General features: G+C 33.6%; 3 protein-coding genes across 4 annotated transcripts; 1 reads left to right on the top strand and 2 right to left on the bottom strand.

The window, feature by feature from the left end:
• Positions 1-942: 942 nt before the first annotated feature.
• Positions 943-9,757, bottom strand: LOC133200922 (eukaryotic translation initiation factor 2 subunit 1-like). The gene is made up of 7 exons (XM_061336736.1): positions 9,488-9,757; positions 8,946-9,025; positions 8,671-8,819; positions 6,529-6,635; positions 6,334-6,431; positions 2,051-2,194; positions 943-1,668 (listed from the first exon to the last, which is right to left on the bottom strand). The coding sequence occupies exons 1-7, from the start codon at positions 9,723-9,725 to the stop codon at positions 1,498-1,500; spliced, it is 987 nt and encodes a 328-aa protein (XP_061192720.1). The 5' UTR covers positions 9,726-9,757; the 3' UTR covers positions 943-1,497.
• A 2,762-nt stretch (positions 9,758-12,519) lies between these two features.
• On the top strand, positions 12,520-14,197 carry LOC133200921 (centromere protein K-like). Its single transcript, XM_061336735.1, has one exon. The coding sequence runs from the start codon at positions 12,521-12,523 to the stop codon at positions 13,259-13,261; it is 741 nt and encodes a 246-aa protein (XP_061192719.1). The 5' UTR covers position 12,520; the 3' UTR covers positions 13,262-14,197.
• Positions 14,198-14,412: 215 nt separating this feature from the next.
• LOC133200738 (importin-13-like) lies at positions 14,413-27,529 on the bottom strand. 2 transcript variants are annotated; one of them, XM_061336520.1, is made up of 29 exons: positions 27,427-27,529; positions 26,977-27,051; positions 26,285-26,410; positions 25,922-25,980; positions 25,710-25,818; positions 25,367-25,459; positions 25,217-25,270; positions 24,998-25,070; positions 23,802-24,018; positions 23,620-23,704; positions 23,233-23,358; positions 23,053-23,133; positions 22,239-22,377; positions 21,931-21,980; positions 21,195-21,290; positions 20,581-20,728; positions 19,648-19,838; positions 19,427-19,453; positions 18,856-18,990; positions 18,636-18,776; positions 18,411-18,491; positions 18,125-18,262; positions 17,816-17,912; positions 17,676-17,728; positions 15,802-15,874; positions 15,643-15,705; positions 15,241-15,326; positions 14,813-14,994; positions 14,413-14,648 (listed from the first exon to the last, which is right to left on the bottom strand). In XM_061336520.1, exons 2-29 carry the CDS (start codon positions 27,010-27,012, stop codon positions 14,546-14,548), a joined length of 2,862 nt encoding a protein of 953 aa, XP_061192504.1. In that variant the 5' UTR covers positions 27,013-27,051; positions 27,427-27,529; the 3' UTR covers positions 14,413-14,545. The 2 variants fall into 2 exon arrangements, with proteins under 2 accessions (XP_061192504.1, XP_061192505.1); XM_061336521.1 differs by having other exon boundaries at positions 27,446-27,523.
• Between the last annotated feature and the right edge of the window lie 23 nt (positions 27,530-27,552).

Genomic DNA, 27,552 nt, shown 5'->3' with positions numbered 1-27,552 from the left:
TGTGGCCCCACCCTACCCCTGAGAGCACGATTTGAACAATTTGAAATTTACACTTTCTTAAAAAGCTTTCACATGTTTCACATTTTCTGATACAGTGGTTCATGAGATTTTTTAATGACCCATCCTATTTTTGCCTTTTCTTGATAACCTCCCCTTGGAAAAGGACTTAGCCCTTGTGTTGAAAAATTTATAATCCCCTTATCCAAGGATGGTTTCTGCAAACTTTGGTCAAAATTGGCTCAGTGGTTCTTGAAAATGTGACAAGTTTAGTCAGTCGGACAAACAGAGGAACACTGGACATTATGCCATTACACGGACAAGTAAAAGGGAAACTATATTTGCCTAACTAGGTTGTTTCTTATTGTGTAAAATTAGAAAATATTTCCAGCAGTATCATTTGCAACATCTTTTTCATTGTAAAAAAAAACAACAACAACTAAACAATGAACATATATTAAAGGTCTTTTACAGATACTGATATTCTGTAATTGAAGTATGGAATGTAACCTAATTAATATTTATAGAACAGGTTCTCTCTGTTTTCTAAACCAGATCACTTAACTTTCACTAAATAAAAATGCTGTTGAGATATAATCGCATGTTTAACAGGCAAAAAACAGAACTATGATTCAAACTCTAGAAATCGTCTCATAAAATGTTGGTTCTTCCTTGATATTTATCATTCACTTCCTGAACTCACAGGTACTTGGTTTATAAATGTGTATACCTATTGATATGTAAAAAGAGTTCTCAAAAGATTACCTGTTATTTATTTATATATCCTGAACACATATCTTCATTTACATAATTGTAGGAATTAGTAAAATGCTAGAATGCTAATCAGATGTTGTCAATATTTCATTAAATGACTTTGAAGATCTTTTAAAATAAAGAAACCATTTAACTGTATATAGAAGACAATGAAAATCATAACACTGTACAGAGATTTTATGTTTTATTTTCACAGATTTGATTTACAGATGAACATGAATTTTTTTAAATTTACAATGATATAGTTAAATAACATTCTCATATGTTTCCCACCCCTGATTGAAGTCATGGACAGAATTTATATTCTATTGCATGCTCTCCTGATGAGTCATTTTTATGAATAATAAAATACAGAATTTTAAATAAATGTATTCTAGAAAAATCGTTTTTAAGCCCTTACAAAAGTACATGCAGGATACAAATGTATTTATACAAAAACGAGAGTTTCATTTAGATAAATAAGAGAGGTGTTATTGGTATTTGAAAACTGATCAAATACAAAGATATTTAATATTTTAAAACTGGCAAAACAAAGAAGCATGAAAGATATTTGTGTATAAGTCTGTCCAAGTCTTTTCCCTGACATACAAAATGAAAACTTTACATAAACTTCACTTTTTAAGCCAGTGAATTACACAGAGGAAACAGCTGGTGTCAATTTGCTGTAGGTACATATATAATCAAAATCTGTCCACCACTAAATGTAGTTACAGTAAGATCCACCCCTCAATCTTCTCCCCCTTCATCCCCCTCCTCTGGTTCTTCTCCGTCTATCTCCCCCATGCCCTCCACGTCATCTTCCTCATCAGAGTCACCCGCCACCTCACGATTTTTTTCCTCCAACTGTTTAAGCTGTTTTTCTAGCTCGATCTCGTCAATGTCTGACACGACGCGGGGCTGAAAAATTAAAATGGACTCCTGATCTGTTGTATAAAGTGACTGCTTTACACTAAAGGTGAATGTCATTTTTTTCTAGCAAATTTAGGAAGCACTTAGAGTTGCACTTTTAGCTCATCTGAGCCATAGATTTTAAGTAAACCTTTTCAGATTGAAAAAAAGATCTAGTGTCTGTTGTGTGCCAATTGTAAAACTACAAGACCAATTCCAACCAAACTTGCCATAAAGTTTCACAAAGCATCCTTGACTGAAGGGGAATAAATAGCCACACTATTTATTGTGTTGTGGCCCATGGGCCTCTTGCTTTCCTAGCTGAGGCAGTAACAAGCTAACTACAAAAGGATTGTAAATCTGAACATGTCTGTGTTCCATCTTTATCTACCTGTTTGTGGATGTTGAAGATTCCCCCTGCTTCCTCTATTGTGAGTTTAATGCTAGCGATGGCTTTGTTAAGTGTGGCTAAACCCTCTGTTCTCTCCAATGTGGATGTGGTCATAACATACAAAGGTGGAGCAATTAAATTTATCTATGAGAAAAAAAAAGAATTTCATCAATAAAAAGAATAATTTCATATAGTAAACTGTAGTCTGACTGAAAAACAAGCATTTACAAATAGTTTGCAATGACTCAGATGTGTCATGCTAATTATTCAAGATTAAAAGTTATTTAAAGTCACTCAAGAGTTGCTTATGCTCAAAGAAAACATGTGAAAACAGCTGCAGCTAAGATAAAAAGCTAAAAACAGCAACAAACAGAGATCTCCAGTAAAAATATAGATTTATAAAGTAAATATGTTGGCACTTGCCCTTCATAATGTTGAAAGTTACACCAGTTTGGTTAACCGGTAGCAACTATCAATGTTAAATATTTTCTATCAATTGTTGCTGACATGCTGCCTTCAGTGATAATTTTTTAGGTCACCTGAGTCACTCAGGTGACCTATTGCTTTCCGTTTTTGTCCGTCGGCGTGCGTCGTCCGTCATGCGTTAACATTTAAACATTTTCAGCTTCTTCTCTGAAACCGCTCAACCAATTTCAACCAATTTTGGCAAATAGCATCTATGGGTGAAGGGGGACAAAAATTGTGAATTTCATGGTCCCTGCCCCTCTGGGGCCTGAGGGGTGGGGCTAAAACCACCAAAATTAATGCAATCTTTAAAAATCTTCTTCTTTACTCCTGGACATCAAGCAGTCAAACTGTTGGCATGTAAGGGCGAAACGATTACACGTGTAAGCGGCGACGTTTCGATTAAATGCTCTAAACGTTTACGAATTGTGTAAACGTTTACACGAAGGTCATTATCAATGTCTATCAGAAGTAAAGATAAATACAAACAAGTTGTTTAATTTCATATTTACCAAAGAAAACAATTGTTTTCTGTTTAAATCAATACCGGAAACATGTTATTAAACTAAAATATCTAAAACCCAATTGCGTCTAACATATTTGATTCTGATTTCCGAGTAGCGAATACTAAAGATTTATTATGATTTTATTTTATTTTTCCAAGTATAAAACTTGATTTACGTTGATTAAATTTAAATATAATACGTTTTCACCAGTCTTTGAAAAGTGTTTCAACACAGTCAGCAAATCGCGGTATACTTAATTCAGGATTAAAAGAGCCATCTTTGCAAGTTTAATTTGACAATGCTTTTTCTACGTCCGGTATGTAGCCAAACAAACTATAAATGCAGTGTAAAAAGTGAATGAGTTTTATGCGCTTCATATTCTTTTGTCATAAAAACCAACAAATAAATAGTTATAACAACTCATACTTACATTATAGTGAAAGAATAGAGTATTAAATTAGTGTTTAATGAGTAATTCAACACAAAATATTCTCCCGTTTAAACGGTAACGTTTCGTTTACTGCTGTTCGTTTAAACGTTTACAAAATTCAGTAAACGTTTCACCCTTATTGGCATGATTGTAATAAGCATTGAGCCCTCTACCAAAATTGTGAAATTCATGGCCCCAGGGTCAGGGGTTCTGGTGCTAGGGTGGGGCTATATAGATCATATAGTGAAAGTGCATTATTTCTTTGAAAATCTTCTTCTCTGCTCCTGGGTATTAGATAAACTAACTTAGTAGATAGTTATGTAGAGCAAGACTGCCCCTTCCAAAATTGTGAATTTCAAGGCCCCTGAGTCAGGGGTTCTGGTGTTAGGGCGGGGCTCTTTTGATTATACAGGTGACTCTCGATGGCTCGAACTCCGATCTCTCGAAGTTCTCGATCTCTCGAAGTGAACCTCCGGTCCCGTTTTTTTCCTCTATATAACTAAGCAAATTTACTTCCGATCTCTCGAAGTTCTCTATCTCTCGAACCAAGACCTGGGTCCCGTTACACACATTTCATTGTTTTTTACTCTCTATCTCTCGAAGTTCTGATTGCACCTGTGTACACGCCAATCAAGTGTAAAATTAATGCAGCTTGGACCTACCTGGATAACAGTGAACGCCTGGGGCTGGCATGGAGGTGTTAATTGGGTATTTACATAAATGACACTTTACCTGTAAGGATCTGAGTGTTGATATAATTAATTCTTTATTGGTTATAATTGCTAAATTATAAAAGAATTGTTTCGCAACATATTTTGACTTGAAAGCGAGACGATCATTTTTAGAAAATGATTTAAGAGACGTCAATAATTTTCCATAGATTATGAAGCTTTATTAGAGTCTAAATAATCCTAGTATGACAAACATTGCACAAGAATTGATTACCGATTTAATACGAGAATTCTAGTGAAGGACCCGATCAAGCCCGGGGCCATGGGGTAGCCACACCGACGATTGCTATTCAGGTTTCATGTAATCATGAAATGAGAACAAATAAATAGTGATACTTAAAGAGATCGTTTTATTTATTCAAAATACGATCATTGCTGTTGAAATCAAGTGAATTACCTGTAAAATACGAATGAAAACGTGCTATGATATTATCGACATATACTTCCGGTATCATAATAGTAGAACAATGATGATCGAAACTGAAAATTCCGAATTTTATTCACTTTCTATCTCTCGAACCCTTCGATCTCTCGAACTTTTCTTGCGGTCCCTTGAACTTCGAGAGATCGAGAGTCACCTGTATAGTGAAAAATGCATTAAATCTTTGAAAATCTTCTCCTCTGCTCCTGGGCGTGACATAGAGTAACTAAGTACATAGTTATAATGAGCATGGCTTCCTCTTCCAAAATTGTGAATTTTATGGCCCCTGGGTCAGGGGTTCTAGTGTTAGGGCGGGGCTCTATTGATTATATAGTGAAAATGCAATATATCTTTGAAAATCTTCTTCTATGCTCAGGAGTATTAAATAAATTAACTAAGTATATAGTTACAATGAGCATGGCTGCCTCTTCCAGAATTGTGAATTTTATGGCCCCTGGGTCAGGGGTTCTATTGTTAGGGAGGGGCTTTATTGATTATATAGTGAAAATGCATTATATCTTTGAAAATCTTCTTCTCTGCTCATGAGTATTAAATAAATTAACTAAGTACATTGTTATGATGAACATAGCTGCTTCTTCCAAAATTGTGAATTTTATGGCCCCTGGGGCAGGGGTTCTGGCTTTAGGGTGGGGCTCCATTGATTATATAGTGAAAATGCATTAAATCTTTGAAAATCTTCTCCTCTGCTCCTGGGTATGAAATAAAGTAACTTAGTACATAGTTATAATGAGCATGGCTGCCTCGTCCAAAATTGTGAATTTCATGGCCCCTGGGTCAGGGGTTCTGGTGAAGGGGGGGGGGGGGGGCTCTATTGATTATATAGTGAAAATTCATAATTTCTTTCAAAATATTTTTTTCTTCTCCTGGTTATAAAGCAAAGAAACAAGTGTATAGTTATGATGAGCAAGGATGCTTTTACAAATTTTTTAAAACTTGTGGTCCCAGGGGTTCTGTTGTTTCTCTGAGGGGGGCGAGGGGGGCTCTACTGATAATATAGTGAAAATGTGTGAATTCTTTGAAAATCTTCAACTAATTGCATAGTTATGATGATGAGGGTACCTCTTCCAAATTTGTAAATTTTCAACATCTGGACCATTTAGTCAAGTGTTCTGGTCCTGGCCAGGGCTCTATTAATTTGTATTCTATTGAGTGAAGTTATTCCCCTTTGCCATTCACTTTTGATAATTAATCACTGTAGATAATGTATTTGAAAGGTTAATAGAATAAGAGAATTATGCAAGAACATTTATTGTATAATATAAAAAGTACTTTCATAGTTTTAATAATCAGGTAGACTTGGAAATAATAGATAAATAAAAATGAGACAAAAATAACTTATCTTCTTAAATGTTCTTCAAAGGCCAAGTAAGGCCAATGTGAGGGGTAATAATGTAGACATTTTTTGAAAGTCTGCATGGTAATAGTGATAAATGGGGGGCAGATAGAAAGATACTAGACCAATTATTTTGTTGATCTTAATCATACTAATTTTCTTGCTATTGGTTAACAATTAAAGCTTCATTTATCCGTTTATGGATCCTCTAAATTGTTGTACTCAGGTGACCGTTAAGGCCCTTGGGCCTCTTGTTGATAGTCAGTGACTAATCTTACAACACTAGTAATTACTATAGGGCACATTCAAATGCTTGCAGGGTCCATATAGCTAAAACATTTTAATACAGAGATATTAGTTTTTAGGAGTTATGTACCTTGATAGGCATAGCTTCTGTGGATAATTCCAGACCTTTCTTTAGCGCTCTCTTCACAGCATCCACTCCTTCATAATTTGTACAGGCAACTTCAAGATCTGATTAAAGAAAAAGAAAGCAAATATACTCACACTTCCCACAGAAATGCTCCAACAGTGTAAATAGGAAAACTTTATCTTTTTAATGGAAACCTACCTGCTCTAATTTTTACAGCTTGTGGTGTTAATCTCCTTTTTATATTTTGTAGGAGTACATTTTTTGTCTCTTCATCAATCTCCAACTCATCCAAAATTTCAGGGTTCCTTTGATAAAAATAAATGCATTAGCATTACAGACAGTGTTAGTCTATTAACAGTAATTACAAACATGCAAGCTTTCATCCTTAATATTTTAATGCTATTTTTTATAGGTACTGTATTTGTATCTCTAGACCCCTCAATTCTAAACCTATCAAATCATTTTGTTTTACCTCGGACTAGAATGACACTGTCATTGGGTATTAAATGGACATCACGTGTCTGCCTTAAAGGGGGAGGAAATAAGCACCGCCCTCAATTTTACCTGGTCTGTGAACCCCTGTCAATCAGATGAAATTAAGCCCGAGATTGGATACTGAAAATTGATTGACATTTTGTTACCTGCCGTTGTGTATATCTTGTATACCTTGGCTGGGGATCGTACCGATCATTGAATCAACATTCAGTCTTTGATGCCTATCGCATACATTGTGATACAGAAGCAGACAGAGCTGATATTATTTTTTTTTTTACTTTAAGATAAAGTAATTAGCCATATATAATTTATATTTAATCAGTCTGTCAAATAATTAAGTAAATGAAAAAGAAAATCAGTCATGTATCTATTTAAATTGTAATTAAGAAAGGGGGGTTCATTTCACTATACAATCTATAATGCGGTATAGATTATCCAAATTTACACGTACATCAATTTTACTTAAAACAGAAAATACTGAACTGCATTGGAAGCATCGTGTAATTTAATAAAATAATAATTCCTTTTTTTATAATTATGAGATAGTCATATTGTCCAAGTTAAAAATTTTAAGACGTGTACTATTTCTTGGAGACCTGATGATGAAAGTTACGGTAAAATAACCAGTTTTAAAGAGAAATAAGCAGTATTATAAAAGCTGTCATTGCATATACAAGTTATGTTTAGAATTGTGGATCCCAAGGAAAAAAGTAGGATAAAGTGATTATATTCCCGTTTCATCTACCTGTCGGAGAAACAATACGCAGATGCCATGACCATTTTTACGAACCATGCGTCATGGGTTAATCATATAGGAATTATATTAAAAATATTTATCTAATTTATTTTATATATTTTCTACAAAATTTAGACTTCAAACAGGATTTCTAAGTTTTAAATAGTTATTCAGGACTGCGCTTTTCTCTACTTTCGTTTTGCGAATGACTATTTCCCTCGTTGTCGCCAGCTTACAACCAAAGATTTGAAATTTATTAACGCACAAAATTAAACTAAAATTGTCTCCTTTATTCAGACATATTTTTAAAAAAGAATTGAACTAAAGGAATCAGTCTACATAAAAAAATTAGCATGTTTTATTTCATAAATTTGACGATCAGCATTTCGATTGACCAACACGCGAAGTTAAACAATGCCTTAGGAAAACATTTACAGGTAATATACAGGTAACATGACTAACATCCCGTATATATAGGTAGGTATACACAAGCCAGCTTGGTTCCCTCAGGACTTCTCAGCCATTTCAATTAAGCTCCACCCCACACTGAATTTACCTGATGAAAACCGACCGGTTGAAAACCTCGGCCTTTAAATATTTTTCTTTGGACGGTGAGTAGCAAAATTTGGACGGCACCATGGTAGATAAAATGACATCCAAATTTAAAGAGAAAAATCATGCCAGTGCTATATTGACTTTTAAAAGAAAAAATAAATTCATTAGGTTCCTACCCATTTGGAAATTCTGCGATTAAATTTAAAGTAGTGCCCCTTTTTGAGTGACGTAATCAATAAGCAACAAGATGACAAGTGAGGAGATTTGCAGAGGAGAGAAAATTGCTTAATTGTAATTGATCTCGGTAGGTTTGCTAATTATTGGTCCTCGACAATGCAAACACTTGTTAGGTTTATTACTGACTGTCCACAGAAATTGCCTCACCTTCCATGGGCTTTAACAACCCTCCATATTTCTGTGGACAGTCAGTAAACAAACCTAATAAGTAATTAATGTAACGATTTCTCTATTAATTGGGACAACTATGTCAGTGAAAAAGGTGATAGAATTAATAATACACTGTTGTAATTCCCGAATTATCAAAACATCCTTACGTCACAGCATGTTTAAATGCTTCATATGATGCCCCCGGCTTCTTGTATTTATCATCAAAGAACCAGGCTGTTTTTGTGTACAACTCTTCCATCTGTTCATCACTTGTGTACTTCATCAGCTCTCCCACATGACGTAGAATACTGTTCACCTGTAAAATTACAATTCCTTTTGTGCTCATGATAACTTTGTAGTTTTAAATAATGAGAAACTATTTATGATAATTTACAGTTTTTAGCTAGACAACTTCTCCCTATGTTTGCAGTCAATGACTTACAGCCTTGGCTTTGGCAAACTTTTCTTCACATTTTGTGACCTCCTCTGGGGAGACTCTTCTTTTTGATAAATCAATGTATCCTAGGTAGACAAAATATATATTAACCAAAGAAACACAAATAAAACAAACACAATAAAACTGTAATAAAAAACTCAGTTAATACTTTAGCACTACTTTGTGTTCCATTCTATAGCATAATAAATACAGTTGGCTCTTGAAAGATTCATAAAAATTATACAGTAAAACACAATTATAGCAAACACGCTTAAGACAAATTGACACCAACAGTGAAGTGATTTTCATTCCCCAGGGCTCTAAAATATATAGTTAACTTAACATACATAACTAATTATGTTTATAACAAAGCAAAATAGTCAATCCCTTGCACTTTGTTATTAGTGTGTTTACTGTAAATGAGTCCATTATTAATCTTGAAGAAATTTAAAGTATGAAGAAATGAGAACTAAAATTTATAACAGTTACTGCAGATAGATACAAAAATAAAATCAAATATTTCACGTTAAATCTGCGAATTTGTAAACCTTTATCTTTGTCTACTCTGATCACGACCACACATTCACTACGTCCAATACGGATGAGTTTGTTGATGGATCTGATACGACGTCTAGACAGCTCAGACAGGAGAATCATGCCCTCGATATTATTGTACTCCAGTAAGTGTACGTAGGCTCCCATCTCAGCGATGGATCGGACATTAACCATGACAACATCCTCCACCTCCGGGTATTTGTTCTTGTAGAACCTACACGACAACACCATGATGGCACTCTGCTATGTGTAACTCTAGAAAAGAAATTAGATGCAATGTGATGTCATAATGAACTTTTACTGTACTTTACCATCTTTGCTCGCCAAAAGATTTACAATCTGCTCCCCTCTTCAACCCTTGGAGAGGAGGGAAGCTGATCATAAACCCTTGGCTAGCAAAGATGGTACTTCACATATAAAAAATTGATATTCTCATATTTTTTTGTTATCTCATTCAAAATATAAATCTGATAAACTGGGGGGGGGGGGGGGGGGGGTGATTTCCTTTCTTTCTTTTTTTACAGAAAGGAAAAGAAAATTCTTACAAGAAAGTGTTTTAAAATTCAAAGACTCATTTTGTCACATACATATCTATGAATTCTGAAGTTATATTCATCCAACTGCAAAAAAATCTTCAGCTATTTAGGATGTTTTCCAATAAATTATGAACAAAGATACCTTAAAATCCCAGTTTGTCTGAAAGGATCAATTCTTTTAATAGTTCGAATTTCCTCTGGCTATTTTTCTACTTTCATGTACATTATGGTCGAATCTGACTCTAAAGTTAACAATGTATTGTTTCATTGGTTCTCAATACTTATATGTAACTCAAAGACCGGTATATTTTTAAACATACGTATAAAAATGGACTAACAGCTGTCTTTTCACGTGGGCACAAGTAAGGTTCAACACCCCGGTTTTCCCGTTTCAATAAGAATATGATCTTACCTGTGGATATACCAATGTGGAAAAGTTTTTACTTTTCAATGAACTTGTGTAAATAACCCATAAATTCATGAAATAGTCTGGTTCTTTAAGATTTTCAACTTACTTCTTTGCAATCGCTGAATCGGTTCTGATGCAAGTATGAGTTTCGGTAAAATATGTACCGAAGACGCTATATATTGACATGCATGACATCCTTCTGTTTTTGCAGATTAAAATACAAAAATATGTATTTGTGAAATTATTTAAAAGTATAGGTTATCGATGTTATTCATTCTGTTTTGCATAATTTGGACAAAAACTTGGCATTTTAGTTTATTTTCTATTACTTAAAAAATAATAATGACTTCCAACATATACATGTCTTTCATACCATATAATCAATGTTAATTCGGTTATTCATGGTTGTTTCCCTTCATTAATATTGTCCATTTTTTAAAATTATTATCAATTTAGTTTAATAATACTTTTACTTCGCATTAAATCCCCCCCCTTTTTTTTATACTAATTTAATAATTTAAAGTCATTATAAGTTGCATTCTAGAGGCATTGATTGTACCAATTTTAGGTGTTAAAGTGTAACTGTGTAAAAACAAAGTGGTAGTTTTTTTTGTTTTTTTTTTTAAAAACTATCAAAAATTGAAGAATAAATTTTATTGAATAATAGCTAGTATACTTGAAAATTTTCTCAATTATGAGAATATCAATTGGTGTTTATTTCACTACATCGGGTACCTTTTTGCAGCAATTTAAGATCCACTGTTCCAAAAAAGGTTTTGTTTAAAATGTTATTTTAAGTTATTTAAAGATATTTCATCCTTCTTTTAAAATAGTCTACAATTTACCATACAATTAAGCCAATATTGTTATATGGCAGCGAAATACGGGGTATGTTTAACCTCAATTCATTTACCACGATTCAGAAATGGCAATGTGTATAAATTTTCAGAACCTGACATGTTGCATTTGAAGTTTAATCTGTATTCATAATTCATAAGAAAATTCCTGCGGTAATGTCAGAACTTGGAAGATTTCCATTTTATATCGATATCATAAAATCAATGTTGTTATATTGTCATAGAAAATGTCTTATTTCTCTTACAATTCTTTTATTAATTCTTTACTCATGCACTAAGCATGAGTAGACTCATGGTTCTCTTGCATACCTGAATTTTCGAATATTTTAGAAATATCTGAAAATGCGTCCTCTTTGAGTCTATCTAAATTCAAACTTATCATCAATAATAAAATCCGCAAGTTTCTTTGCTCCAGGCTCAACACTAAAGAATAACTCTTCTGAAAAACTGGATTTTTATGTTAAAAGTAATTTCGAATATGAAGAATATTTAACATTACTGAATAAGTTTTACTTTAGAATGAGCATAACCAGATTAAGAATATCTTCCATTAAAAAAAAAGAAAGAAAGAAAAAAAGAAAAATGTAGTGGGAAACGAAATGTAACATTTTAAAGTCCAACAACTTCCTCTATATATATTTTATTTTATTCATTTTTATTTTATCTCATTAATGATTACTGACTTTGTCTACAAGTTTGTATCTCATGCCTCTCTGTATTCCCTTGATTGGAAATAAACTATATTAAATATTAAATATGTCTATTTTACCATGCATTAGGAACGAATTATCAACTCTTGTAATTTACTCAACAAAAGATGCTTGATTTTTATAATAAAGTTTTTAATTTCAATCAATATGAAGTGGTACACGTGTTCTCTTTTGTGTACTCTCTTTTGAAGTCCTTCACAACCCTAGAAAGAACACCAGTTTATTCTTGGTACTCGTTTTACCCACACTCCATAAAATTGAAAATGAAGAATTTATCGAGACGAATTAAATGAGTAAATAATCTACTTATATTTGATACATTTTTTTTATAAAATAGAAATAAATGTTAAGGATACACATTTAATCTGTGCAATATTGACACAAATTATAGTTCTTCCTAGTCGGGATCAAAAAGGAGGCACCATCAAAAGTCGGGATCAAGATGTCCATTTTATAAAGCGGGTAAATTGTAAATATTGAGCTAAAACAACAAGAGAGATTGAGAGGAATTCAAATGGATAATGGGATGGGTCGCGATTTGTATAGAACATTTGAACATGTGTTCAGTGACTGCAAATCTGCAGTGAAACCCAAAACATACAAAGATGGTGAAAACACTATTGAGAAAACCCAATTCGAGTATCTGACAGCTGCCACTTCTTCAGATTCGAGTCTAAATAAACCAACCAGTGAACATGTCCACATGGAGATACTAATCCAGGAATACGAAAAGAGTATAGAGGAGCTTCAACTGACCTTGTCAGCAACACGATCACAGCGTAAAGTTTTAGCAGCTGATATATCTAAAGAGAAAGACGTGAGAGAACAGCTGAGTAAAGTCCAAACAGCTCTAGCCAACAAGATCCAGGAGCAGAGTACAAAGAAAGAACCCAAGGACAGCTACAGATTACAGCTAGAGGAGAGAGTAAAGAATGCCAAGAAGCAGGGGAAGGAACTTAGAGGCAGTCTAGGTGCATTTATTAATAAGCACTTTCCTATGCCAACTAAGGAAGTTGTGAGTGAAGCTCGTAAAAAACTGAGATCTTCAGACAGAAAATCAGAAGAAAACTTAGTCTCCCTGAAATCAATTCTGGAAGATTTAGTGAATAAATGCATGGAAGATCCTAATGATCCATACATTGATGTAGATGACAGTATATGGCCTCCTTATGTGGAGCTTTTGTTGAGGTGTCAAATTGTAACAAGACATCCAGACAATAATGCAAAGATCAAACTTGTTCCTTTTCACCTATAAATAGTGTTTTCTTCATTACCTGGTAAATGTAATACAATATGGTCATTTATTATTTAAATTGAAGTGTACTGTAATTACCTATTATATTATTTCTTATGCAGTGTTGGAATTTTTATGCACTTTTTTTAAATTTCATAGAAAAATGGCTGAAAAAAGTCTTATTCTTCATATACTGCTTTATTATGCCATCAGAATGTCATACAAAAGCTATTGGTAAATTGGCTTTGGAATGTTAAATTGCACAATTTATCTTCTCAATCCAGAGTTCTCATTAATGCAAGAATCTGCTTAATGGACAAGCAAAATCATGTTGGACGCAACTTTGTTAAAAACTGCATCTGTGACTCGTTAGTGGATGCGTCCTTGTTGTTAATGAGAAAAACGGTTTTGAAAATTGAAGATTTTAGATCTCAGGATTTGTCTGAAGCAAATTGAATGTAAAAACTGTATAAAGTTTAAAATATAAATGTTCTATTCCAGTAAACACTTTTTGTTGTACCTATTCCTTTTTTCAACAGGGATGTGCTTGATATCAAGATATTTTACAAGTATTAATCCATAGTGTTTCATGCCAAACTTTGATTAATAGCATTTTTTTTTTACACCTAGGAATCTTGTATTTCCACATTTTTGCATTACAGAAAAAATGATATTGCTTTACTGAAAAATTTTCTGATCAATACTGAAAATATTTATATATCATTATGAAAAACTTAATTACTTGAAACATTGAACATATAGCATTTCTGAGAATCTATTGTAATAACTCTTCCATTACTCAGGTATACTGTTACCCCCTTCCTTCCAGGGGAATGTGATGCAAGATTTTGAACAAATAATCAGCACCGTTTCAAATAATACATATGTACAGTTGATATAAAACTGGATTAAAACCCTAACAATCTTCAAAATAAATATAACTGCTGAGCAATTGAAGATTTTTCTTGTTGTTTGGATGGAAGGATACTGCAAAAACCCAATCAGGACTCAACCTAATTTTTCTTGGACATATCAAATGTTAGCTGAAGCTTGAATTTCTCAAAAACCTTGAGTCCTAGAACTCAACAAAACCCTAGTGAGAACCCTGACAATCAGAGAGAATTTCTGATTAGCTGAAATGTTTGGCTACCATGCAAATACAACAAATCGAGTTGATGTTTGTATATATTTTAATGGGGGTAAATGAGTCAAAATAAGCTTATCACAGAAGCAAGTCACTGACACTGTCTTGGATGGAATTGCACACTTAAAAAAAAAAACAAAAAAAAACATTTTTTTCGGTCACTAAAACCCTGTATTTGCAGCATATTCAGTTCCAAATAATCCACGACACTTTAGTGAAAACTCCTTGGATACTTCACGTATTTTCCTTTTGTTGATTTTCTCCCTTTGAAAAAAGTGATACAAAATGAAAATGTTCTTAAATGAAGACATTGAAATAAATTTGGAAATTGCGATCAGCAGTTGGACATTTAACTTGTAAGCCAGATTTAATCTGTGCTTTGTTAGAACAGAGGCTGTAGTTTACGTAATCATCTGATTATTATTTACCTGAGGATACCCTTGATAAAGACCTCTTTGTCCTCTTGGCTGACCTTGGGGGAGGGGTAACCCTCCTGCTTCATGAGTTGGTTCATCCACACTGGCATGTTTTCTGGGTAATGTTTATTAATCATTAAGAAAACATCAGACAGGTTTTCAACCAACCCCCTCGCAGCCTCACCACCTACTGCCTGCAAAATGTTTATATATTATAAAAGCTCTAAAAATGTTAATGTGTATTAAGACCTGAAATTGAGACTTGCATGAATCTGCTGTACATGTTAAAAGCCCTGTGCATACATAGTAATACAGCTAGCCATTAAAAATCTGTAATCAACTCAAATCATCTCCCTTTACAGTTCTGCAGGAGATTATTAATATCAGATTTTTTCATAGAATTGATTTTGCAGAACAGTGAATGTATATGGGGCACTTACTCTCAGTATTTTATCCAGTAAAAGACTTCCTTCCTCCTGAACAAGAGCCTTTATAACAGGAGTGGTTTCCCCTGCTGACAGGAATTCTCCCTGCAATCAAATAATTACATGTATATCCCTTAAATTTATCTCATCAGTAAGCTAAGCAGAAGTGATTTCTAATATGTTTAAGATTTTTCTCCCTGCTAAAAATCGGTCAAAAAGTCACAGTTCAATATCATTATCTAATTCCTAATCTATGAAGTCATTGATAATGTCCATTGGCTGTTATATATAAATAGGTAAATCTAAGATAAACTCAAACAGAACCTGGTTACATCCTTAGTATAGTGACCTAAAGGAGTGGATCAACGGATACAAGTTTATATAAATTGATCTTAAATGATACAAGAAAAAGTTGACTTGCCAGAAACGAACACGTGGCTTTGACTGTTTGGTGTTCTGGTAAGGACAAGGCCTGCAGAGCTGAAATCAAATATTGGGCATTCATTGAAAAAAAGTAAAATTTCAGTATTTTTTTTTCTTTAGAAAATGGAGACAAAATACCATTTAAAAAAATACCTGAGTGAAAAAGACTGGAGATTTGTAACACACATTGTTCTGTTGTCAGTACACTCTTGCTTTTCTTGAGAACCTACAAAGTACAATACTGGCTACACAATACAGACTTCAGATCCATGATCAAAAGAAAACATTTCAATAGTAATCATCTCTCATGAAAGAGCTTACTGCAGTATTTCTCATTTATTATGTTTTAAAATTTTGGCACATTTTCAATCATAATAGCCACCAATAACGTTGGAAGGGCATCACTTATATTTGTCAATTTGTTTGGTAGATATATCTCAAACTAGAAATATGTCCATAGGACATGAATGTCCTGATGAGGGTATATTAGTAATGCAACATGAAAATTTGTATTAGTGTATGAAATTTGATGAGAATATCTTAAAAAGTTCCTTTAAAATTGAAATCTAAAATGTTGGATATAGATGATAAATTCTCATCAAATTATGTATAAGTGCATAAACTTACATAAATATATCTTAAATGGTTTCTTTCAAATTAAGCAAAATGCAAATCTAAGAAAAGTGAGGTCAAGGTCACAGGAAAGTTCAAGGTCAATGTTTTTGATGCAGTTGAATACTTCTCACAAATACATATCAGCATATTAAAGTTTGACAAAATATTTTGAAGAGTTTATTTAAAACTTAGCTAAACACTAATTTAAAATAAATGAAGTTAAGGTCAAGGGAAAGGTCAAGGTCAAAAAATGTTGATGCAGTTGAAAAGGTTACATCAGTATGTATTAGCATATGAAGTTTGATAAAAATATTATGAATGTTCTCTTTAAAACTGAGTTAATCACAAATTGAGAAAAGTGAAGTCAAGGTCAAAGAAATGGTCAAGGTAAAAAATGTTGATGCAGTTGAATAGCTCTCATCAGTATGTATCAACATGTGAAGTTTGATAACACTGTATTGAATGCTATCTTTAAAACTGAGCTAAACACTAATTTAAGAAAAATGAGGTCAAAGGAAAGGTCAAGGTCAAAAAATGTTGATGCAGTTGAATAGCTTATATCAGTATATATGAACATGTGAAGTTTGATTACACTACCTTGAATGGTATCTTTAAAACTGAGCTAAACACTAATTTAAGAAAAGTGAGGTCAAGGTCAAAGGAAAGGTCAAGGTCAATATATGTTGAAGCAGTTGCATAGCTCTCATCAATATCTATCAGCATATGAAGTTTGATAAAAATATCTTGGATAGTTTCTTTGAAACTGAGCTTTGAACAGAGCTAAACGCAAAGCATGATGGAAAGACAGAGGGAAGGACAGAAGACAGACATAACAAACACTATATGTCCCGGCCATATTCATGGTGGGACATAAAAATGGATTTCAATGGTGTTAAGTGAAAAGTGTAGCTTGAATTGAGAATTATACAGATTTGAGGAGGATTCAGATTTTTTTTTTGCATTCATGCCTTCACAGTACATGTATTTGCAGTATATATGGTACATGTATTTTTAAAAAGTTATAAATAATTTCTGATGGTTTACTGTATTCAAAGAAAAATGTGCTTTTGGACAAGCAAAAATGATCTCTAACTGCAGCATCTGTGAAATGCAAATGCAAAATTTTTTTTCTGTAATTCTGCATTAAATTAGGCATCATTGTAACATCAGAAACATGTAGTCTGGATACTTAGATTTCCTAGGTTGATGGAGAGTCACATTTTCTAGTATCCTTTAGTACACTTAAGCACTATTTCAATCACTTTGCTGTTTTACATATACTTTTGAATAAATAATCCTTTTCTTAAAACACTGAACAGTCCCTATACATTTATTATATACAGGAGTGAATATACTGTATTAGGTTTATTTACTACATGATTTTAGCTTTGTATATACAATGTGTGACTTACTTGAGATAAGAGATTCATGAAAGCTTCAATCACGTCAGTGTAGTCCTGAGGTCCTGTAATGGAAAGAAACGAGTTCAGCTGCAGAAGGTTTGTTTACATAAAGTTTCTCTGAGTAGGAACATTAACATTGATTGACCAACCTTTAGTGAAAAGCTCCAGCGTCACTGTGCAAATATTCCCTAACAGAGCTGTAACCACTGTATTTAACTGTGGATCTTCATGATGCATAATAATCAACTGCCAACATACAATCAACCAGAGTGTTAAATGTTAGTTAGGTTTGTAAAAGCACTCATTTAAAAAAAGAGGAGTTTTTTTTATTATTTTAAAAAAAGATACACTTATTGTTATCAAAATTTAGTTTTCTTACTTAAAAAAGCTTGAATGAATGCAAGATTTAAGCAGGACTCTGAAGGAAATTAAATGTTTATTCCACAGTACATATATACCTGTTTAGCTAAATCTAAGATGGCTGGACTTGGATTGACCTGGTACATCTGTACCAACATCTCGGCTACATCCTTAGACAGCAGAGCAAAATCATCCAATAGTGTCCGCAGGGCATGTTTAAACATATCACAGACTCCCTACAAAAATATACTATACTTAGAATCATTAACCACATCATAAAATAATATATGAAACAATACATATTCTTTTTATTTTAACCGTCACAATAGCCAAAAATTTCCGAACACTGTTTCAATTTTTTTTTATGATTTTGTGATCTACTACCTCTATGATTCCTGGATCATTGATCCAGTTTGCTAGCAGACTCTGTATAATGGGGGCTAACTGCTGGAGGAGCACTGCCACCTATAAACAGAGGATCAGAAGTACGGATACAAAAATCATAAAGTTTTACTGAGTTTTTATGTGGACTTAACTGCATAAATTATCCAACATGTAATCCTTGGTGAGGCGGAGAATTACTGACCGACCCTCACCACCAACACTTACTGGTTTGGGGGATGTTGATTTAGGTTTGACCTTGACCTTTTGAGGTCCTTCCTCCCTGTCTCGATCAGTGTCCAGTGAGGAAAATAATGAGCCAAGTATGGCCAACCGGGACAGGATACTGGCTTTAACAGGTGTAGAGGGCTGAAACAAGTCAATATAAAATGGATAAGTCAATGTCTGGTACTAGGAACTAAGAACAAGATATAGGTCTCAGACTGACCTCTTGTGTGACTAGATTCTGGAGCTGTTGAATCAGAGGAGACAGTAGGTCTGTGAGGTATTGCATAATCTCCTCATACTTCATCACAGATAGGACCTGCCCCACGGAGTGCATCAGCCTCATACTGTCACGAGTCTAGGGAGGAAAAACAAGTATTATACACAACAAATCTTACACAGAATCAATAAACCCTGTAAATTTATATTCTTTTCTTCTGGGGTCTTCTTTAGAGCAATTAAAAGAACAATAATGATACCCACTTGATTTCTTTTAATATTCTTCATCACATTTTGCTTATATAAACATTTACATGATTTGCAATTTTGTGAATTGTTTCAATTCCTTGTCTATATTACATAATTACATGATGTAACTCTACACATAGTGTGGATATACATGTACATGTAAAATCCAAAAGAAGTGTTTTTAAAATGAATGTAGCTTTCTTGTCTCTAACATGAAAACAAGTGATGCAAAGTATCATAAAAGTAATGTTGATATTATCACTAAACTGTTTTAATTATGAAATGTTGAAAATAGCTAGTATTCATATTCTTTTCAAAATAATTACCTTCAACAATCCACTCTGAAAGGCATGCTGAAATCAAGAAAAAAACAATTTACATTTTATTTCTATGAATAGACATAAAGATACTTTTGTTAAATAGCAAAATTTAACTTCTACAGGTATTGAAAATTAATCTTTTACCTGATACAACCCCAGATGATTGATAATTACCTGACACAACCCCATGATTTATGCAGCATATGTTGTATGCTATTGATAAGTACCTGACATGACCCCAGGATTTGTGGAGCATATGGTTGTATGTGGTCGAGATTCTCTGCTGTGACATCTTTTAATGACATGGTGGCTGACTCTGCTATCTCCCCATTCTGAAGCCCCTGCAGTCCCTGGAGAATAAGGGGGATCACAGAGTTTAGAGACTCAGGGTGACAGTTAATCCACTCACTGAAAGAACCTGTAAAAAAACCCACATGTACAGTCAATGGATAACAATGCCTATACAACTGTAATTCTAGGCAACAACATTAATAAACACTGTAACAATATAAAATCACTTGCAATAAAAGTAACACTGCTGATACAACTGTAACTAAGGGTAACCCTACTGATACAACTATATCAATACTGATACAGCTAAGGGTAACACTAGATACACAAATAGTAACAAAACTGATACACAATTATATCATATATCCATTAGTGTATCAACTCTGATAGAGAGGCTTTTGACTTGCTGAGACAGCTGGTTGGAGCATTGACTAACTGCCCTGAGGGTGAGATTACTCTGTCGTGCCCTGTTACTAAGGGGGTGTATCACCCTCAGATTTCAAAGTCCCCTTTGGGCTTGTGTTGATACCAACCACTCGGGCTGATATCAGGGCTGAGATTGAATCAGCAATGTGATATTCTGTGTATAAAATCTAGAGCTTGAAAGGCTTCAATGGTGTCGAACATGGAAAACACTATTAAAAGTTCTGAATTAAATACAAAATTAAATTTGTCTGATCAAAGTAAAATAAGAGGTGCACAATGGCACTATGTAATAAAGATTCTGTGAAATTTTATTCAGTGGTATAGGAGGAGTGCAGATAAGAGATGGGTACCCAAAAGCATACACTATACCCCACCCCCTCCCACTTTCCAAGTGAGGGTACATGTAGTCCCTTCACTCTCACACATGTACAAAGTGGACCTACCGATCATTTTTAATGCTCCTGAGATGTACTTAATGTTGTTGAAGGGAAGTTTGGGAAGCACACTGAGCATGCTCGGTATATGAACTTCCTCTTCCAGGTCAACATTCTCCGCCACCGAGGAAAACAGGAAAAAAATGGCCTCTATCAACTACACAAAGAAAAAAAATTCGAACTCTATAAATCTGGAAACCAGACTGAGTGTAAAATCAAGTATGAATCTACATTTAAATAAGACTGTTAAAATGCCTGTTTTAAAATGAATTGTCACAATAGGCCCATGGGCTACAATGCTCATCCATTTCATCTTGCTCTTGCAAAAAGAAAAATAATTACATCTCAACATTTGATAAAAGTAACACACTGGCCCGAAAGCCGATGGATTTTAAAACTAACATAATAAAAATTGTTTATATTCAAGTGTACCTCATGAATATACATGTAATTTCAAAAATGAATATATTTTAATCACAATACAGTACATTACATTTTTAAATGAAAAAATAATTAAAGTGTACAAAAAAAGAGACTGAAGATGGATGAACAAAACTTTGACTAGAGATGTTCCAATTTAAATGACAAGTTTAGATTTTTTACTTGACAATGATTTAACTGACCTGCCATTGTGCCTCCTTTGGGTTTTCAGCAGCACTGTTGAGTGTGTTACACATGAAGCCTAGTAAGGGTTCTCTCAGTATACTGTAGGAATACATCTACAACATAGAGGACACAATGTACACTGTATATAGACACACATCTACAAAAGTAATGGTTCTCTTAGTATACTGTAGGAATACATCTAAAACATAGAGCACACAATGTACACTGTATATAGACACACATCTACAACACAGAGCCCATAAAATATATAGACACAATCCTCACCTTTGTTTTAGTTTGTTAATACACACTGCCTAATATGTAACTCATGTGTTTCATGTGTTTAGTAAATGTGACACAGTTTTCCATAAACCAACTTTAATTCACTTGCAAGACATATCCAGCAGTTTTGGAACTTTCATTTGCCAATAATTCTCAATGGGAACCATTTATTTGCATATTTATCTAAAACTTATCTTTGGTGACAAAAATAACACTAGACAGTCATGGATAGGTCTCAGACTGATGAATCCCAAATAAAAATTTTGTTCAAATAGTTGATTTACAGTATGTGATAATCTGATACACAATGCACTTGTGATACTATTGTTATATATGAGGACTTCTGCTTTATAAAAAAGTAAAATTATACCTTGAAATACATATTTACATATATACAGGTATATCATTTAAATGCCAAGTTATGTAAAAGCCTTCAATGTTAATTTATCATCATCATCTGAGGTTTCCTACCATTGTATCCCCAATATCCTGTCTGTAGCACCGAAATTGTTCTTTTTCATCTAAAAAATAATTGTTCTTGTTTAAATGGTCATCTTTTTGATTTCTTAATTATATGATTTTACAAAAGGTATACCTGCAGATCTGTAGTTCACTATCTGAAAAAATTGGGATTGGGGTCATTTTTTTTCAAAACAGTGACTTACAGATCTGTAACTATAAAAATAAATGCTAGTTAACAAAATATCTGAATAGAATATATGTAACTTATATATAGGTAAAACATTGCCTCAACACTTTACATGGCTGTAACATGTCACCTTTTGTCCACGAGTTGTATTCCTCTTCCTCTGGGTACTGGACTTTCACCAGGAGAGTCTGGATGAGGGACAGAAACACTGGACAAAACATCTGGTGTAGGACTTTAGATCGGTCAGTAGGGGAGTCCTGTATACCATCCTACAAACAAAAGGCACATTGTAATAGTGGGATAAAATGAGGTGTCAAGAACTAGTCATAGGTGAAAGGCATTCATTTAACAAACAAAAGGTAAACACACTGTTAAAGTGGGACATAATGAGGGGTCCTGAACTAGTCACAGACAGAAGGCATTCAGTTAACAAACAAAAGTCAGACACACTGTAAAAGTGGGATATAATGAGGTGTTCAGAACAAGTCATAGACAGAAGGCATTCTGTTAACAAACAAAAGTCTGACACACTGTAAAAGTGGGATATAATGAGGTGTTCAGATCTAGTCATAGACAGAAGGCATTCCGTTAACAAAGAAAAAGTCAAACACACTGTTAAAATGGGATATGTGTATAATGAAATATCCATCAGCTAGTCATGGGAGGAAGGCATCAGTTTACTTTTGTTCTTTGAACACATTCATTTAGATATAATCTGCTGTGATCTTATTTGCCTAAATATAGGTTACTAATACTCAATTTTTGTCTTACTAATAAATCCCGAGCTCTGACTAGATATGCATGTGAAAAAGTACCTAAATTCTGGTCAACACACAGATTAAAAATACATGTATATTTTTGATATGCAAGTATATTATATCTGTGACTGAAATGGGTGTAGTGTTAAAAAAATGTAAAAGCTTTGACATGGTTAAAAAACTTACTTGTAAGAGATACCAAAACGTGAAAAACATGTTGCTGAAATTCTCATCCACTGGAAAATGGCCAGGAATTGCAGTGCAGGTCTGTATAAAGAACAGCAATAACTCTGTAATTCTATGGTGTCATTAATCAAATTACTTATATTTTTTATAGACGAATAAAGTTGTGTGTATATGTATTACCAGGACTAGATTTATGAAGTTGGTTGTTGTCTCCCTTGTTTCGGGACTAATTGCCCACTCAAGTAAGAGGGAGATGTTGTTTTCAGCATAGGAAATAATGATCTGTCCCACCCTCTGACAAACATCCTAGAAATATTACAGAAAAATTCAAGTTACACATCATACATTAACCAAAATACATGTACAATGATATAACACTGTATTGTCAAAAATCCTTCATTGTCACAGTATTTTAAAAAATCCTAGTCACTGCAGTGTCAAAAATTCTATTGATTTACTCATTCTATTTTTGAATTCCCCATCTATTTTCAAGTTACAGTACAAAATAATACTAGATACATTTTCCTTATCTATTAACAATGAAATATAATTCTTGAATAGGCATACCATATCCATAGAGTCCCGAGCCTTCATGAATGTGTCCTGTAACCCCAAAACACATGACAGATATTTCTTCATTGTGTTTTGATACCTAAAATATTGTTTAATTGTCAAGTTATGCCTCGCTTTTTATCAAAATTGGAAATACAAAATGGCATTAATTTGCAATATAAATTTTTCCAAGATACCTTTCACAGCTGGGGTGAGTGAAGATGTTCACAAGGGTCTCTACAGCCGTGTCAAACAGATCTGGATTGTGGAGACACTGGAATGTCTGTAAAATGATGCTCTCTGCCTCTCTGAACAAGGAGCCTAAATCTAACCAGCTGGAGAAACACTGTAACACAGACTTCTGTATTTCTGACGGGGCACCGGGCAACAATAGGCTTTGTAGCAGGGGAATTACTAAATAATACAACCAAAGGAAAATTCATGAACATAAGTCCAACACAGAATCATAAAGAAAACAGTTATACAAATAGTAAAAATTATGCAGCCAGCCATTAACTCTTTACCACTTAATGCCACGATTTGACGCACTGGCCATATCCTTAGAGTGTTTGCCTGGCTGCCCCTTGGACCGTTTTAGATGAATTGGAGTGCAGTTTAAAACTGAACTAATGGGGGTCAAAATATTTCATTTATGCTATGTATTATATATCACTGGATTCGTAATAAATTAAATTTTTCAAATCTTTTAGCATAATTTTGATCGGAATTTTCTGTAAATAAATAATTCAGGTGAAAGCAGGTGTAAATTGTAAAATAGATATTTTCAACATGTATAACGGCTTTAATAAGCCAAAATTGTCTGTATAAATAATAAAAATTATGTGTGATGATATAATTGATGGTTAAATTATAATTATCAATTTTATAAGTTTAATTCCTCAGAAATCAATAAATTGTAGTGCTACTTCAATGTCAATCTCGCCGACAAATTTTCAGACTTGGCTGATAAAACTTGATTTCTGAACGTTTTTGTTTGCTTGAATGATCAAATTCTATTAAAAATTCTATTAGGCCCTAAAATAATTGTTTTCTACACCTTCACATTTATAAATATGTGTAAAATGGAAGGTATCTTCTGAAATTCTGAGAAACAGGTAACGAAATCGGCACTGCGCGGTCCCGAACTTCACAACATTTTTGTTACTTGTGTACAAAATTATGAAGTTATTATTCAAACACTATGGAAGATACTTTAAAAATTCAAAATAAGACAAGCAGGATAGGAAACAGAGATAAATACATGTATCATATGCTGAGACCAGTCAAAAGGTCTGTGAATCACACAGTAAGAGGATACAAATTCATCAAAGTGCAATTTATGGAGAAATATGATACTAAATAGATCAGCAAGATAAATTAAACTTTTACAAACCATGTGAAAGACTTTTGAGAAGCTCATTTTTCAGAACCAATCTCCTGCTTTGGCTTAAATTGGCACTGAAAAACTGAATATCAGTAAAACATAAAATCTGTGTATTGTACATAAAATTTAAATCCAGAGTTATTCATCAATGTTCACATACATGTATAATAAAGTATAATAAACAAGAAATAAGAGGGACTAAACAATACACAAATAACAAAAACTCACTTCTTCTGGAAGCACACGGAGAATCTCTAACAATACTTGGCATCTCTGAACTTCCTGTAAAATATAAATCAAATTATTACTAAATACCTTAATGGCTATCTCAAACATTCCCACTGATAAAACCAGTACAGATGTACTATTTCTACTCACTGTGACATTCTGGAGGGACTGGAAGGTAGAGATAAGTTGAGGGACGGGGTCAGGCCACTCCTCAGGGGTCATGTGTAGGATCAGACATGCCAACTGTTTAAAATAGTACATCATGTAAATATTTTCCAATTTTTCCTTTTATTTCCATTTTTATGTCAATTTCTCTCAATTTTCTCTTTTAATCTCCATGAAATGCATTATAGATCTATCATCAAATATATGTAGCTTGCAATTTTATGAATGGTTATATACAATGCACAATTTACTTTAAATGTACAGAGGAAGTATCCATAGATTTACAAACATGAACTGACAATGAACTGTATCAGGATTATAAGCTTACAGAGATACAAAGGCGTGTTGTGACAATTTTATCTCCACTACACAGCTCCATGATTTTCTGTAGTAATCTACTACGGAGATTGTCATATTGTTCCGGAGGTACCTCGGCCCTAAAATGTTATACAAAAAATCAAGGACAAATAAACCTCTGAATCACGTGTAAGACAGAATTTCACTAAGATTCCAAGCACAATAGATAAAAGGAAATATTACCAGTATCTGGAGATTTTTGCATAAAGAGTATTTGCTCCATAGAATTTTACTTCCACAGTCTGAAAAAGTGATTCATGTACTGCTACATGTATATGACAAAAATTATGTTTAAATAATGAGGACATGAGAAGGCAAAATCTAAAAATTTAAAGCTTTATTTATCTGAAAGTCTAAATAATTTACATCAGATACCAGAAAGTGTCATGATAATTATACTGGATTCATGGAAATCTACACCAGCCTGGCTTGAAAATTTGAAAGTTACTTTGATACAAATGATTTAGAAATTTAACAATTCTTTAAGATAATTTTCTCTGGACATACATAAAGGAGATCCTTATATGGGTAATACATTTGCACTACCTTTTCAGGGGAGAGAAGCTCCCAGCAGAAGCTCCAGGCCTCTGGGGAAATCTGGGTTAGAGTCAGCCATTGCTGGATCTGTTGTTGCTGCTGACTGCCTGCATTCTGATAAAACTGGTGCACAGCCTACATGGGAAAATCAGTGTTAAATTAGTTATTCAGATTAGTTCAGTTGAAGAAATTCCTCTTTAATAAAGGATACCTGCAGTATCTGTCATTTCAGTGTTACATGTATTCTGTGAAACATGTCTTGAATGAATAATTTAAACAAAAATAACAACTACAGTTTTACTCAAGATCAGTCAATTTTCAAATTTTAAAACAAATAATTGAAAATTCACACAATGCAAAGTTGGACAAACAAATACATGGAAGAACCATTAATTCTTATGTTGCAGGAAGGGAGAAAATTTTACAGAACAGACTGCAATTTGAACCTGCGTTCCATTAACTTCACCCCAAGACACCAACCCAGATTCTTTTGCCCCTGGCAAGAAGTCACGTGCAGTCCAATGGTGGTCACAGCACCAAATGTAACAGGGAGAAAATTTGACGGACCAGACCAGGACACAAACCCAGGACCCCTGAACTCTAAACAGGTACTCTGTTAACTGAGTTATCTGGCCAATTTTGCACAGAGCCGTCTGAAGGGCACACAACAGTATCTGCTTTGCAGTCTGGCCAATATTTACCTGTTCAACACAGGAGGCTGACAATTCAGAAGTCATCTCATTACTGGTTGACAAACTCAAATCATCTGATTATAACTACAAGGTAGAAGTAATACAATAACAGTATAGAATTTTATTTCATGTAACTGTAAGCAAAATATATTTCTACATAATTAAAAGATCATTTTCATCGTAGAAGGCGGACAGTCTAACAGCAGGTACTTTTCAAAATTATACCAGATAAAATGATATGATCATCAAATCAAAATATATTTTTTTAATTTGTAATTCTTTCATTTTTTTATCTGTAACATTATAATTTGCACAGTGAAATAACACAATGCTCATTATTTAAGTATAAATAGCAAATTCATCAATGACAACTAAACTTTTGTTCTTCTTTAAACAAACTGCTGTATTGATTATTGTTGAATCTGAGACCCAAAAATATTCTCTTAAAATTATACAAACCAGATTGCTAGTCAAACACCTGTAAAATTCGTTAAACAGCTGTGACAGGTTAGGACGTAATTTTTTGTGGGAAATGGTACTATAATTAAGTCGGGTTCGGAGACCTGGGTTGATAAAGCGCTTGAA

Source organism: Saccostrea echinata, unplaced genomic scaffold (genome assembly GCF_033153115.1).
Source record: "Saccostrea echinata isolate AGI-Se365-2 ecotype Australia unplaced genomic scaffold, CSIRO_AGI_Sech_v1 ptg000041l, whole genome shotgun sequence".
Lineage (NCBI taxonomy): Eukaryota > Metazoa > Mollusca > Bivalvia > Ostreida > Ostreidae > Saccostrea > Saccostrea echinata.
The sequence above is the reverse complement of the archived record's forward strand: the minus strand, read 5'-3'. Positions and strand labels throughout refer to the sequence as shown.

What these genes read in the sequence shown, in the direction of transcription:
- LOC133200738 (XM_061336520.1), bottom strand. Translation starts at nt 27,012, where the DNA reads ATGACTTCTGAATTGTCAGCCTCCTGTGTTGAACAG. An exon ending in CGTTTTGGTATCTCTTACAA is followed by an intron (nt 22,378 to 23,052) that starts GTAAGTTTTTTA and finishes TTTTGTTTGTAG; the next exon opens with GATGGTATACAGGACTCCCC. An exon ending in GCTGGAGCTTTTCACTAAAG is followed by an intron (nt 17,729 to 17,815) that starts GTTGGTCAATCA and finishes TTTCCATTACAG; the next exon opens with GACCTCAGGACTACACTGAC.
- LOC133200922 (XM_061336736.1), bottom strand. Translation starts at nt 9,725, where the DNA reads ATGGTGTTGTCGTGTAGGTTCTACAAGAACAAATACCCGGAGGTGGAG. An exon ending in AGTTTGCCAAAGCCAAGGCT is followed by an intron (nt 8,820 to 8,945) that starts GTAAGTCATTGA and finishes GTAATTTTACAG; the next exon opens with GTGAACAGTATTCTACGTCA. An exon ending in AGCTGTAAAAATTAGAGCAG is followed by an intron (nt 6,432 to 6,528) that starts GTAGGTTTCCAT and finishes TTCTTTAATCAG; the next exon opens with ATCTTGAAGTTGCCTGTACA.
- LOC133200921 (XM_061336735.1), top strand. Translation starts at nt 12,521, where the DNA reads ATGGATAATGGGATGGGTCGCGATTTGTATAGAACATTTGAACATGTG.